Source organism: Geotrypetes seraphini, chromosome 10 (genome assembly GCF_902459505.1).
Source record: "Geotrypetes seraphini chromosome 10, aGeoSer1.1, whole genome shotgun sequence".
Classification (NCBI taxonomy): domain Eukaryota; kingdom Metazoa; phylum Chordata; class Amphibia; order Gymnophiona; family Dermophiidae; genus Geotrypetes; species Geotrypetes seraphini.
Window position 1 is genome coordinate 8,032,189 of NC_047093.1, and position 15,373 is coordinate 8,047,561.

The 15,373-nt window shown below is 45.3% G+C and overlaps 1 protein-coding gene across 3 annotated transcripts in view; it reads left to right on the forward strand.

The window, feature by feature from the left end:
• BAHCC1 (BAH domain and coiled-coil containing 1) overlaps positions 1-15,373 on the forward strand; it is a 320,033-nt gene that overhangs the window by 199,360 nt on the left and 105,300 nt on the right. For all 3 annotated transcript variants that reach the window (XM_033961808.1, XM_033961807.1, XM_033961806.1), the window contains exon 11: positions 1,986-2,831. In XM_033961808.1, the coding sequence (XP_033817699.1) occupies positions 1,986-2,831 (846 nt within the window). The remainder of the gene's footprint in view (positions 1-1,985; positions 2,832-15,373) is intronic.

Genomic DNA, 15,373 nt, shown 5'->3' on the forward strand with positions numbered 1-15,373 from the left:
GTAGCAACATTCCATACAGAATCTGAAAGAATAGCAAGATTTCGGAATCCCAGAGAGTAAGAAGATTCTAGAATCCCAAAGAGTAGCAACATTCCATAAGAATAGCAAAATTCCAGAATCCCAGAGAGTAGCAAGATTCTAGAATCCCAAAGAGTAGCAACATTCCATATAGAATCTCAAAGAATAGCAAGATTCCAGAATCCCAGAGAGTAACAACATTCCATTCAGAATCTCAAAGAATAGCAAGATTCCGGAATCCCAGAGAGTAAGAAAATTCTAGAATCCCAAAGAGTAGCAACATTCCATATAGAATTTCAAAGAATAGCAAAATTCCGGAATCCCAGAGAGTAACAAGATTCTAGAATCCCAAAGAGTAGCAACATTCCATACAGAATCTGAAAGAATAGCAAGATTCCGGAATCCCAGAGAGTAACAAGATTCTAGAATCCCAAAGAGTAGCAACATTCCATATAGAATTTCAAAGAATAGCAAAATTCCGGAATCCCAGAGAGTAACAAGATTCTAGAATCCCAAAGAGTAGAAACATTCCATACAGAATCTCAAAGAATAGCAAGATTCCGGAATCCCAGAGAGTAACAAGATTCTAGAATCCCAAAGAGTAGCAACATTCCATACAGAATCTGAAAGAATAGCAAGATTCCGGAATCCCAGAGAGTAACAAGATTCTAGAATCCCAAAGAGTAGCAACATTCCATATAGAATTTCAAAGAATAGCAAAATTCCGGAATCCCAGAGAGTAACAAGATTCTAGAATCCCAAAGAGTAGAAACATTCCATACAGAATCTCAAAGAATAGCAAGATTCCGGAATCCCAGAGAGTAGAAACATTCCATACAGAATCTCAAAGAATAGCAAGGTTCCGGAATCCCAGAGAGTCACAAGATTCTAGAATCCCAAAGAGTAGAAACATTCCATACAGAATCTCAAAGAATAGCAAGGTTCCGGAATCCCAGAGAGTCACAAGATTCTAGAATCCTAAAGAGTAGCAACAGTCCATGCAAGCAGTGGCTTCCCCCATGTCTTTCTCAATAACAGACCGTGGACTTTTCCTCCAGGAACTTGTCCAAACCTTTCTTAAAACCAGCTACGCTATCCACTCTTACCATATCCTCTGGCAACATGTTCCAGAGCTTAACTATTCTCTGAGTGAAAAAAAATTTTCTCCTATTGGTTTTAAGAGTATTTCCCTGTAACTTCATCGAATGTCACCTGTTCTTTGTAATTTTTGACGGAGTGAAAAATCGATCCACTTGTTCCCGTTCTATTCCGCAAAGGATTTTGTAGACTTCAATCCTATCTCCCCTCAGCCATCTCTTATCCAAGATGAAGAGCCCTGACCGCTTTAACTAAAATGCTCAAAAATGTGAACATGGATTAATTTTTATTTTATTTTTTAAGTTATTCCCAATAAATATTAACACTGAGTCAGTGCTAGGTCTAATCCATTCCAGGCAAAATATTTGCCTTGCTCTAATAAAATCTAGGCCAGGACAGAGTTGGTCAGAGGAAGGAGAGGAGGGCACTGAATTCAAACTACCCCAAGGCATCCTGGGAAACAGCATTTGCATCGGACAAATTGGTTGGGATTAGAGAATGACACAGGGACAAATTTTTTTCATGTCTCCGCAGGAAATTAACTTCCCCATCCCCGCGAGTTTTGTTGCTGGTCCTGTGTCTGCCCTATTCCTGTAAGCTCTGCCTTAACCGTACAAGCCTCGGACACATAGGATTTTAAAGTGTTTGAGGCTTGTGTAGATGAGGATGGAGCTTGCAGGAACGGGGCAGGGACAGGACAAGAACTCACTGGGAAAGGACGGGAAAATGAGCTCCCGCGGGGACAGGGAAAAATTTGTCCCCGTGTCATTCTCTAAGTGGGATTTTGAAGCAAGTGTTGGTATTCTGAAGACGTCCCGGGAGTCAGGGTGAAAGTTCTCTGCTCTAATTCTGTGATGTTTCTTTTCCAGATCTGCCTCCAGGATATACGTATCCAGCCGTCAGCTTGGGCTACTCGTCTCCTTCATCTCATCTTGTACACTCTGCAGACCCAGCAGACTCTGAAACTATGCAAACGGTTTCTACAGCGGCAGAACCTGAACAGTCAAGGACTTTCACCCCCTCTGAGAAACCTCACTGTGGTATGTCTTGCATGGTGACCTTAGTGGACACCAGCTCAGCTTGTGAAGAAGACGTCAAGTTGGAAAATTCTGCAGAAGTGAAACAGGATAGTGACAGGGCGTTGGCTTCTGAGGGGACTTCTTCTGAAGAGGTGTCTACAAGCCAGAGTGCCCTGGAAGACCTGAGGGAATTACACTTTGCTCCTCTTCTGAATGAGGACAATATGGAGTGTGTAACCCATATCAGTTCTGCTCAAGGAGATACTGAATCTGAAAGAATCGTGGATTCAGAGGAACTTGGACAGTGCACAGTCCAGCCAACAGAATCCCCAGCAAACGTTTCACAGGAGGATTTGGCAGCCCTGAAGAACCTGGAGGAACTTGTTCCTAAAATTGAGGGGAAAGGTGAAGTGCTAGAGCCAGAGGTTAGTCAGAGGACAGAAGGAGGTGTAGAAAAGGAAACATTTCCCATCTTGGAAACAGAGTATTCTCAGGAAGAAGCAGTATATGGACTGGATGCTTTGATAGCTGCAGGTATCAGCTTGGGAGATCTTCCTCATCTTGATGGAATGAGTGCTTGTCCTTCGGTGGCCCTGACAAACTTCCAGTACAGCCCTGAGATTCATGGGATAGCCCTCCTCAGTGAACTGGCTGACCTGGAGCTCCAGCAGCGGAAGTGTGAAAAAGATCCCACAGGTAAGAGCCTTTTTTTTAATGTATCTTTTTTCATGTCCACCCCCTCCTCTGCTCTTTTACTTATCTTTTCCTCTAGCTGAGTCATACAGTCCTGGATCTTCTGCCTGGGACACAGGTGTTTTCCAACAGCTGGGTTTTTGAAGTGTAGGACATGTCTACGACAGTACCAAAAGAGCAAATAACTTAGCAGTGAGACAAGAAATTCAACTTTGGTTCACTCCTCTTCCCAACCAGCCGCCATTTTGCACCCTAAAAGTTATTGAAGCTCTTTTTGCACTGTCATTCTTAAAGGGGAGAGTGTGGCGCAGTGGTTAAAGCTCCAGCCTCAGCACCCTGAGGTTAGGGGTTCAAATCCACGCTGCTACTTGTGACCCTGGGCAAGTCACTTAATCCCCCCATTGCCCCAGGTACATTAGATAGATTGTGAGCCCCCCAGGACAGACAGGGAAAATTCATGTAAACCTTTCTGAGCTCCCCTGGAAAAAGAACCTACAGGGTAAAGTCCAATAATATCAAATCAGAACCATGGTCCAACCCATGCGGAGTTCCACAAGGATCATCTCTATCACCTATGCTCCTCAACCTCTTTATTTCCTCCCTTGGAACCACTTTAGATAACTTAAGAACATAAGCAGTGCCTCCGCCGGGTCAGACAATAGGTCCATCCTGCCCAGCAGTCTGCTCCCGCGGCGGCCCAAACAGTTCACGACCTGTCTAAATCACCAGAAGGGGCCCCCATGCCTCCTTGGTTTCCTAATTGAGTCCTATCTTCCTATCAAAGTCCTAGCCCTCCGGTCTTGCACCTGCACGACCTGGTTGGGTTTCTACATTTATTTTCTGGTTAGCTTTCTCAGTATCCCACGATCCCTTTATCCCTCAGGAATCCATCCAGTCTCTGTTTGAATGTAAATGTTACATCCTTCAGCTACGCAGACGACATCACCATACTCCTCCCCTTCGACCCATCAGAGCCCACCACTACAGCAAAACTGGAAATAACCCTAGATGCAGTGGAAAAATGGATGGTAGACCACAAACTGAAACTAAACTCAGATAAAACAAAATTACTTCTGCTCGAAAAGGCCAAAACTCCCACCATTACAGAACTGAAAATTAAAAACACCAAATACCCAATACAGCCCGAACTCAAACTCCTAGGAGTAACGATAGACAGATGCTGCACAATGCAGTCCCAAATCAATAAAACATCCCAGAAAGCTTTTTTAATTATGAGAAATCTACGTAAAATAAGAAAATTCTTCGACCCAGCACAATTCAGGCTAATTGTCCAATCCCTAGTCTTAGGTCTACTGGACTATTGCAATTCCCTCTATCTACCTTGTCCTGCCAACATGATAAAACAACTTCAGACTATACAAAACACTGCCCTCAGACTGATCTACTCCCAGAGAAAATATGATCGTATTACAACTGCCTTCCTAGACTCTCACTGGCTACCTATGCAAGCACGAATTCAATTCAAATTCTACTGTCTATTATTCAAAGCATTAAACGGCTCGCCCCCCCCCCCCCCTATCTAAACAACCGCCTAAACCAGATCCTCACCTCAAGACAAAGAAGAACTCCGAACCCTTTGGCCTTTCCTCCACTCAAGGGCACTCAGCGCAAAAAGATGTTTGATAACCTTCTGGCGACGCAAGCAGCAAAACTTAACCACTCCATCTCCAACCTGTTGACGGCAACGAGCGACTTCAAAACTTTTCAAAAAGAAATCAAAACCTTACTTTTCAAAAAATTTATCCAGATATCTTAACCCAACCCTTCCCCCTCCTCCTAGATAAATTCTCCCCCAAAACCTCCACTTAAATAATCTCTTCCTCCCCAAAACACCAACCAAGTATTCAGATCCCTGAAATATAACGTAATCTTATTTGTACTCTAATTGTAATCTATTTGTTATATCACACAGTAACGTACAGTCAATTTAATATCCAATTTGCAAGTTCTTCCAGAATTAATCCAGGTACCTCTCCTCCCTTGTAACCAAAAAAAAAAACCCAAAAAAACCCAAAACTGTTGTAACTTCACTGGAAATGTCCAGTTAGCTCTTTTGTAATCCGCCTTGAACTGCAAGGTATAAGCGGAATAGAAGTCCCTAATGTAATGTAATGGAATTAATAAATAAAGTTGTTGCATTTACTTACTTTTCCTTTGGGAAAATCCGGACCCATGGCCACACCCCCAGGACCACCCAGTTCTCCCTCTGGCATACCCTGCTCCGCACCCCACCCCCGGACAGCATCCACAGAGATGCAACACAATGACGTCACACGCATGACACCACCGCGTTGCATTCACGTATGTGCGGATGCCCCTTCCTGACGCAATTTTGTCGGGAGGCTTTTCAAAACCCCGGACAAAGTGGGAGAAATAGAAGGGCACAGCAGGGTACAGAGAGAGATGCAGGAATAGCTCAGACTAATGAGGTTCTGTTTGGGATGGCATCGCAGGCACTGAATGGGGGCTGTTGACGTTGTCATCTGTGTCCCTGCTGCATTTTCTGGACACAGTTGTGCCAGGTCTATGGCCGATGTAAACGGGGACATATCCATATCAGACGCACCGATTTTGGGTTATGCTCCCACCGTCCATCCTTGAGATGCCTTATTTGATTTATTCAGGCACTTATATACCACCTATCAAGGTTATCTGGGTCATTTACAATCAGGTACTCAAGCATTTTCTTTACCTGTCCCACTGGGCTTACAATCTATCTAACATACCTGGGGCAATGGGTGGGTTAAGTGACTTGCCCAGGATCACAAGGAGCAGCAGGGGTTTGAACCCACAACCTCAGGGTGCTGAGGCTGTAGCTTTAACCACTGCGCCACTCTAGAAATCAAAATGTAGTGAAAATGAGTCAAGTATAGGACAATCAAGCCATTGTGACATCACTGATGAGGTTGGCTCTTATTGGTGGAATGAGGCATTGTGACATCACAATACCAGCTCTGGTGATCAGAGACTGAAACACCTCACCCTATTTATTTATTCAATTTTCTATACCGTTCTCCCAGGGGAATGCAGAACGGTTTACATGAATTTATTCAGGTAGTTGAGCATTTTTCCCTGTCTGTCCTGGGGGGGCTCACAATCTATCTAATGTGCCTGGGGCAATGGGGGGATTAAATGACTTGCCCAGAGTCACAAGGAGCAGTGTGGATTTGAACCCACAACCTGAGGGTGCTGAGGCTGTAGCTCTAACCACTCCTTCCTCCTTCCTTCCCAGTTGTAGAACTGGCCCTCAGTGCACAAAATGTCATCGTAGTGTGCCAGATATTTTTTTTCTGAGTTCCTCTTTCACTGCTTTTTGTTATAAACCTCAGTCAGCCTATTACAGCATCAGAGTAAGGAAGAAAGTAGCACATTCTCATTTCTAGCCTGGTGGTAACTCACACACTGGCTGGCTCTTTCATTTCATCCTTCAAATCTTTCCATGGAAACACTGGACCGTGCAATCAAGTACGTAAACAGGTGCTGCCATTCTCTGCTAAAAAATGTGAGGCGGGCACTTTGCCCCGAGCCAAAACCGCTTGCCCCAGCACTGGCATGCCTCTGCTTTCTTGTCACGTGCCTCCAGGTTATGTCCAGAAACGAAGTCAGTCCTGGCTTTTCAGCTCTTGTTTATAAGCATTCTGGAAGTTTCTCAGAGGATTTGTTAGTGCACACAAATGAAGGAAAATAAAGGTTCAGAAAGAGCAAAAAATAACATAGAATAGCCTAGTACAGTGTTTTTCAACCTTTTTTGGGCAAAGGCACACTTGTTTCATGAAAAAAATCACGAGGCACACCACCATTAGAAAATGTTAAAAAATTTAACTCTGTGCCTATATTGACTATATATAAAGTAATTCTCTTGAATAGGAATCAAATAAACACAAAGAAAGTATTTTATAATTACTTTATTACGAAATAAAAATTATAAAATACTTTATTCAGTGCGAAACCTGGGCCTGTTTGGCTGAACACAAAGCTGATATTCTGGCTGGAATCGAAGAAAGACACACACGTAGCTCTTCGTCAACAGCCGTTCCCTTCACCGCCCCGTCACTGTCACCGCCATCCCTTTCACCGCCCCGTCACCGCCACTGCCATCCCATTCACCGCCCCGTCACCATCACCGCCATCCCTTTCACCGCCCCGTCACTGCCACTGCCATCCCATTCACCGCCCCGTCACCGCCACTGCCATCCCATTCACCGCCCCGTCACCGTCCCCGCTGCATCCATATAAGCCTCAGTACTGCAATATTTAGCTTATTCCCTCCTTATAAATCAAAGTTCTGGCTGCTGAACTAGAGAAAGAGATGTTCAGCTGGCAGGACTTTGTTTATAAATTTTTATCAACACAACTAATATACTACTTTATCCTAAAGCAAAAAAATAAATAAATAAATAGAATTTTTTTTTTTCTACCTTTGTTGTCTGGTTTCTGCTTTCCCATCTTCTCATTCAATTCCTTCCATCCACTGTGTGTCTTCTCTCTATGTCTTCCATTTGCTGTTACTGTGCCTCTCCCTTCACCCCCCCCCCCAATTGGTCTAGCACCCATCTTCTTCCCTCCGCTCCCCCATAGTCTGGCATCTGTCTTCTTCCCACTCTGTCTTCCACATTTCCCTTGGGGGTCTGTTCCTCTCCACCCTCCTTCAATGTCTGTCCTATTCCTTTCCACCACCACCCTTCCCTCCCTCCTTTACCATCTGTTCCTTTCTACTACCCTTCAGCTCCTCTCACGTGGCTTATCTATCTACCTTCCTCCCTCTTATTTTCATGGCACGTTACAATGTAATTTGTGCAAGCCACTGGAGCCTGCGAGCTCGGTCCCTGTCCCATCCCCACAAACCATCTCGCTTCTGTGCTCCTATTTTCTCCATTTCTAATATCTCCCCTATGTATCTGTCATTGCCCCCTCCCCTGTGTCCATATACCATCCCCATGGCATGTCCCCTTTATGTCTCTGTCCCTATGCCCCATGCACATAATTTCCCCTCTTTCTGTTACCTTCCTGTGTCCAGATTTCCCCTATCTTCCTCTTCCATACCAGTGTGTCTCTTCTTTTCAACCCCATCTAGCTTTTTTCCCTCTTTCTTCCCCCCCCCTGCTTCTAGCATCTGGCTCACCTGCCTGTCCTTCCCTTTCTTTCCTGCTGTGGGTTTTTCTTTCCGTCTTCATCCCCTTGGCCCAGAATCCTTTTCCCTTTCACTCCCTCCTTCCAATTTGAGCCGGGAACACGAGCGATCGCACGGTCCCCGCAGCCACCACTCGCCTGCCCAATCGATCCTACTGTTTAGCCAGCTCTCTCCCTTCGCCTCACCTTAGTTTGTAGGTTTTGTTTTTCGGCGACATGCACGCTTTCCCAAAGAGCCGCGCACGCGCGGCTGCTCAGTGTTCAATCTTCTGCTCTGCTGCAACTTCCTGTTTCCGGTTGCGTCAGAGCAGAAGATCGAAACTGAACAGCAGCGGGGACCAGGGGCGTCTCATGGGAGCGCGTGCGGGACCCGGCCTGAGGCCTAATCAGTGTCTGCACCGTACGGCACACCAGGCAACATCTCGCGGCACACTAGTGTGCCGCGGAACAGCGGTTGAAAAACACTGGCCTAGTATAGTTCTCGAGTAACTTTTCTCAGGTCTGAACAGAATAAGCAAGTCAGAGTGAAAGATGACCTCAAAAACAGAGACTAGAGAAGGACAGCGAGAGGAGATTTGGTTGCAAAGAGGCAGTACAATTATTTCCTGTAGTGCAGGGGTGGCAAAGTCCCTCATCCAGTCGGGTTTTCAGGATTTCCCCAATGAATATGCAAGAGATCTATTAGCATACAATGAAAGCAGTGCATGCAAATAAATCTCATGCATATTCATTGGGAAAATCCTGAAAACCCGACTGGATTACGGCCCTCGAGGAGGGACTTTGACACCCCTGCTCTAGGACAGGGTGGGCAACTCTGGTCCTTGAGGGCCAGAATCCAGTCGGGTTTTCAGGATTTCCCCAATGAATATGCATGAGATCTATTAGCATACAATGAAAGCAGTGCATGCAAATAGATCTCATGCATATTCATTGGGAAAATCCTGAAAACCCAACTGGATTGCGGCCCTCGAGGAGGGACTTTGACACCCCTGCTGTAGTGGCTTAGAGGGGGGGGTCATTGTTTGAGGGGACGATGCTTTTTGTAATGTGATTTCTGCTTTTGAAGTACCTGAAATACACGGAGCTCTGTGGTGATGTTACAGAGTTATTAATATCGGCATGGTTATGCCATAATCCATCATCCTACTTATATGCACATGTGTATACCAAATCAATTGTCCTATGTATATACCATGTTAGACTAGGTTTACTATTGCAAGTAAATACTCTATACACTATGGGGCTCATAATCGAAAGAGAAAAATGTCCAAAAACCGGCCTAAGTTGGCACTTGGACAAATATTGTCAAAATACGTCCGATAATGAAAACGGGTTTTGGACGTATTTCTAAACGACCTAGGCCTTCATAGTGCCGCTGAATGACCAAAGCTAAATGGGGCGTTTTGGGAAGAGTGTCGAGGGTTGGAGTTGGGCGGGATGTGGGCCGGCTTAGACTTAGTTGTGCAGAATGTATAACCAAAAGTTATACAGCCCAGCATAGACAAAACTTTAAGTCACCAGATAAGCACTGCAAACGCATAATACAGAGCCCCACACACTACCCCAGTGATCACCGACCCCCCCCCAACTTCATAAAAATCGTAATCCCACCTTTAAAATTCAGCCTCTAGACCAGTGATGGCTAACCTTTTTGAGCCCGAGTGCCCAAACTGCCGCACAAAACCAAAGAATTTCCTCAAAGTGCCAGCACGTCAATTAAACCTTAATAACAAGATTTTAGTATCTAAAAACTCTTTATAAAGTTGCCTGAACTATGTAACATCATTTTTAAAGGTTGGAATCTTTGTATTGTCAGAGAATCAATTTGATTCACAATCCTTTGGTTTTCATTTCAATTTATTGGCAATTTATAATGTTTTAATGATTTCATTCATGGGCCGAAAACACACATACTTTTCTCTGTCGCCGCACTCTTTGACCAAAAGATTTGTAAGCCTGCAACCACGTCAAGGTAGACTCTTTCAGCAGCTCCCCTCCCTCCCCCTTACCTTTGTGGCCAAGTCAAAATGATCTACCAACAATAAAATTTTAAAAACACAAAGCACGCTGTACGCAGAGAAAATGTTAATTATCATTTATATTCCGCGGGTTTTCAAAGAGGTCAAGGCAGATGACTTTATGCAATGTCACCTCAGTAACAACTATACAAAAATAGACAAATATTCCCCCTCCCTTTTTACTAAACCGCGATAGCGGTTTTTAGCGCAGGGACCCGCGCTGAATGCCCCACGCTGCTCTTGAAGCTCATAGGCTCCCTGCGCTAAAAAACGCTATTGAGGTTTAGTAAAAGGGGGCCATAGTGCAAAATATAGACAGCATATATAAATTCTCAAAACGGACACATTTTGATCACTAAATTGAAAATAAAATCATTTTCCTACCTTTGGTAATTTCATCAGTCTCTGGTTGCACTTTATTCTTCTGACTGTGCATCCAATATTTCTTCCCTTTTTTCAGCCTCCTGTATGCTTTCTCTCCTCCAGACCTCAATCCCTCCCCAAACTTTTTCTTTGTTTCACCCTGCCCCCTTCTTTCTTTTTCTCTCTCTCCATACCCCTTTTCATTCTGTATGTCTGTCTTTCTCTCTCTCTCCGTGCCCCATATTTCTTTGTTTCACCCAGCCCTCTTTCTTTTTTTTTTTTTTGGCTCCCTCTCCCCCCCTTTCTTTCTTTCTCCTTGCCCTCCCCTATGCCACCACCATTGGGAAAATGCTGCCACCGCCACTGGGGAATAGGCTGCCACTGCCACTATTGGGAACAGGCCGGCGCCGAGTTCGCCCTGCTTCTCTTCCCCACGGGGCAGACCAACTCTCGCCACTCGACGTCAATTCTAACATCGGAGAGGACGTTCTGGGCTAGCCAGGCAGCGATTGGCTGGCCCAGAACGTCCTCTCCGACATCAGAATTGACGCGGGTGGTGAGAGTTGGTCGGCCCCACAGGGAAAAGCAGGGAGAACTTGGCACCGGCCTGTTCCCAATGGCAGTGGTGGCACTCAAGTGGCTAAAGAGACGCAGTTTGCCAGACTAGGGAGAACACTGGAGGGTGGCCAGCTGTGCACCCCCTTGGGGCGTAAAACCGGGGCAGCACGCCCCCACCCCCACCTTGGTATGCCACTGTCTGTACCTCACTCCCTCCCTATGACCAAAAATTCTCCTTTCTTCTATTCCCCGTGTACACAACCATCTCTTTCCCTCCCTTCCTCTCTCCCAAGTCCTTGCCTTCTGTGTCCAAAAACACATTCCCTCCCCCATCTCAGCATCTCTTTCCCTCCCTTCCTCTCTCCCAAGTCCATGCCTTCTGTGTCCAAAAACACATTCCCTCCCCCACCTCAGCATCTATTTCCCTCCCTTCCTCTCTCCCAAGTCCATGCCTTGTGTCCAAAAACCCATTCCCTCCCCCACCTCAGCATCTCTTTACCTCCCTTCCTCTCTCCCAAGTTCATGCCTTGTGTCCAAAAACCCATTCCCTCCCCCCTCAGCATCTATTTCCCTCCCTTCCTCTCTCCCAAGTCCATGCCTTCTGTGTCCAAAAACCCATTCTCTCCCCCCCCTCAGCATCTCTTTCCCTCCCTTCCTCTCTCCCAAGTCCATGCCTTGTGTCCAAAAACCCATTCCCTCCCCCACCTCAGCATCTCTTTCCCTCCCTTCCTCTCTCCCAAGTTCATGCCTTGTGTCCAAAAACCCATTCCCTCCCCCCTCAGCATCTATTTCCCTCCCTTCCTCTCTCCCAAGTCCATGCCCTCTGTGTCCAAAAACCCCTTCTCTCCCCCACCTCAGCATCTCTTTCCCTCCCTTCCTCTCTCCCAAGTCCATGCCTTCTGTGTGCAAAAACCCATTCCCTCCCCCACCTCAGCATCTCTTTCCCTCCTTTCCTCTCTCCCAAGTTCATGCCTTGTGTCCAAAACGCACTCCCTCCCCCTTTTGTGTTCCCCGTTTGTCTCCCAGCCCATCTTAGCAACTTTCTCAGCAAAATGTAGCTCGAGCCGCGTAGGCTTGTCTTCTATTTCCTGCCTGTCCCGCCGCGCACACACAGCCGATCGGAAATCTTCCCCGACGTCAGCGCTGACGTCGGAGGGCGGGCTTTGCTTGAGTCCTCCCTCCGACGTCAGCGCTGACGTCGGGGAAGATTTCCGATCGGCTGTGTGAGCGCAGGGCAGTCGGAGTAGAAGATGAGCCTCGCGGCTCGAGTTATATTTAACCCCGCGGGTCCCCCATCGTCCCCGTTCAGCTCTCTCTCCTGTGCACCCCCTGGTAGTACTGCCCTGATGGCGGCCCTGCGCGTGCCAGCTGCAAGGCCTTCGCATGCCACAGTTGGCACGCGTGCCATAGGTTCGCCATCGCTGCTCTAGACCATCATCACCTGGCAGCCTGGCCTAGGAAAGCCTAGTCGTCCTGCACAGAGGCGGCTTAAGTCGTCTTGGGGGTGGGTTAGGGACCCATAGAGAGGAGGACCCATGCCCATAAGCCCCTGTAATCCCTGCATTGATATTGAAACATGTGCACTCCCTTATACACCCCCAAAACCCTTTTGTACTGGCATATAAGTGGCTCCTGTAGCCATAAGGGTTATTGAGGTGGTAGATAAGTGGGTCTAGGGGATTCTGGAGGTGGTTTGGGGGGCTCACCGTGTCCTATAAGGGAGCTGTAGTGAGGTGAAAACATGACACCCTTTTTGTGAAGTTCACAGCAGTGCCCTGTAAGGTACCCCACTATTTAGGTGGCATGTCTGGGTGTTCAGTCCATCTCTTTGCAGACCCCTCCCACGTCCAACAGGGCTTGTTCTAGGCGTTTTGGACTTGGATGAAAATGCGGTATAAAGATGGACGATTTAGCGACTTGGACGATCAGATCGGCAGGACGTATACTTAGACGATTTTCAAAACAAAATAAATTTTGGATGTATTTTTCAAAAAGGTGTCCTAGGCTGTTTTTTACTTTGGACGACTTGCGACTTAGACGAAAATGGACTTAGACGTTCCTTTCAATTATGCCCCTCTATTTGTACACACCTCCTAAGGAGTTTGGCCAATTCAACTAACTATAATTTATTTACACGGATCCCTGAAAGTTCTAGTTTCCTCTCTGTCAACTTCATATTTTCAGTTGAAGTAGTTTGAGAAAAGGATAGTCTTTATCCCTTTCTTGAATTTTCCGGTGTCCTTGTCTATGCTCTTCATGGCTTTGTTTTCCCAAAACTCGCAAACCCTCCCGCGACATTACATGCCAACATTCTTCAGGATTTTTGTGTGGGGAGCTGATAAAGAGAATGGTTCTTGTAAAGTTAATTTCCCTGAAGGCCTGTATTCTTCCTGCGCTCTCTTAAGCATGCACAGGGGAGGTCAGGCTACAGAGAAACAAAACTTACTCTGACTGGGAGGGGGAGGGGGGCTACCTTCCCCACGGGATCAGGAGCCCACTGTTTGCTGCCTGCTCCTCACCTTCCAGTGCCCAAGGTTTTACCATGGAAGAAAGCGCCTTGGAGTTGCTCTTTTCTGGGTGGAGAATATTCTTTACCTCCCCAGGTTCCATAAAATGGTGTCTCAAATTATGTGCGATCCTGAGATCCACGTGCAAATATATTAATTATCCATTAAAAATTAATGGTTGGATGTTAACAATCCACGGTTGGGCATTCAGTCAATCTTTGGTTTATAAATTCTCTCAACTCTGGAATGATCTCTCCTTTTTTTTTTTTTTTAAGGAGTTCCAATTCTTTAAAATTTTCCGTAAATCTTTAAAAACGACTCTATTTGCCAAACATTTTGTCAATTAATTCTTTTGAAATTTTGCTATTGTCTTCTATTTATCATTTGTAAATCATTCCCTGTTTATTTAATTGCTAGTGTAAACCGAGTTGAGCCTTCTCAGAATGATGACTTGGTATACAAAGTTAACCTCTAGTTTACTTTGGATTTGCATCTGGCTGCGCATGGTTCAAATCTAATCTAATCTAATCTACCAATTTGTGAGTTGCTCTATGCCTAATTAGGTTCAAGGCGACGTACAATTCAGGTGATAGACAAAAAGTACAGGAGTAAGGTGAATGTTGGCAGGAGGAGGAGAGGGAATTGAATCTTCTACAGGGAAGAGTAGACATTGGAAGTACAGTTTACAATGGTTGAGGATATGATGATGTTCATTGAGTTAGAACAAGCTACTGATTGTCAATGGAGAATATTGTCTCGAAGAGAAGAGACTTTAGTTTCTTTTGAAATCCAAGATAGTAGGGTTCTGCTTTGGTGGTTATCGGGAGGCTGTTCTGTTTACATTGATTGAGGATATGATCTTCTATAAAAATCTGTGTCCAAAATTTTCTCATATGCAGTTCAGAAGTGGGTGTGGCTATGGGAGGGGCTTGGCCAGGTAAGGAGTGTTCCAGAATTTGGGGTCTGGGTCCTAAGTGTGCCAGGATCTACATCAGGTTTCAGCTGGTGTAAGTCCTCTTGCCCAAAGTTGAACACCAGAATACGCAGTACGGGCCTGATTCTGTAAATGGCGCCTAGGTTAGCTCAACTAAATTGGTTTTTAATTGGCTAAATGGCATGGCAATTGACCACACCGTTAAAAACTGATTAAAACCCAGTTGTTATTGCTAATTAAGGTTGAGTGCAGATATTCCTGCAGCGCATAGTGACACCTATGCCAAGGCATCCTCTGATGCCTACTTGAAAATTAGGCATGGTAAGGGGCATAGAACAGGTGATTCTATAAAGGATGCCTAGCGGTTGATTGACAACTGCGCCTACAAGTTCTGTAGGAAACAAAGTGGAACTGATGATCTTGATAACGCCTTATTTGAACAGGGTGCAAAAATAGTACTGAGTTATAACATGGACCCAACACGGGCCGTATTTCAGTTGTAAAAACAACCTTCTTCTGGGGTCATACAAACAATAAATAGTACAAATGCCAATATAAGAGTTGAAAGAAAGTACCACTTGACAAACGAGCTTAGTCTTCTCCTCGACTAAAGCTTGTGTCACTCTTAAAATCCTCTGTGGTATTTTTACTCCCCTAGTCCCTTTATTTTGGAACTCTTATAGATTCTCTTTTGCAAGAGGTGACCAACAATTCAAGCTGTCCTGTCCATCTAGTAAAGGTATTAAAAGAATCAAGACTCTTAGTCAAGCTTACCCAACTCTGGAACAACCTTCCACTTCATTTAAGAAGTTCTGGTTCCCTTTCTTTTTTTCGTAAGTCCTTGAAAACCATTCTGTTCACTAAACATTTTGGAAACTAAATTTCTGATAACTCACTCTATGTCTTTACTGGCCTAACTTAATCTTTATAAACCGAGTCAAGATTTCCTGGACTGAAGTCTCGGTATACAAAACTAAGTATTAGATTAGATTATCAAGTGCAGAGTTATCTTGG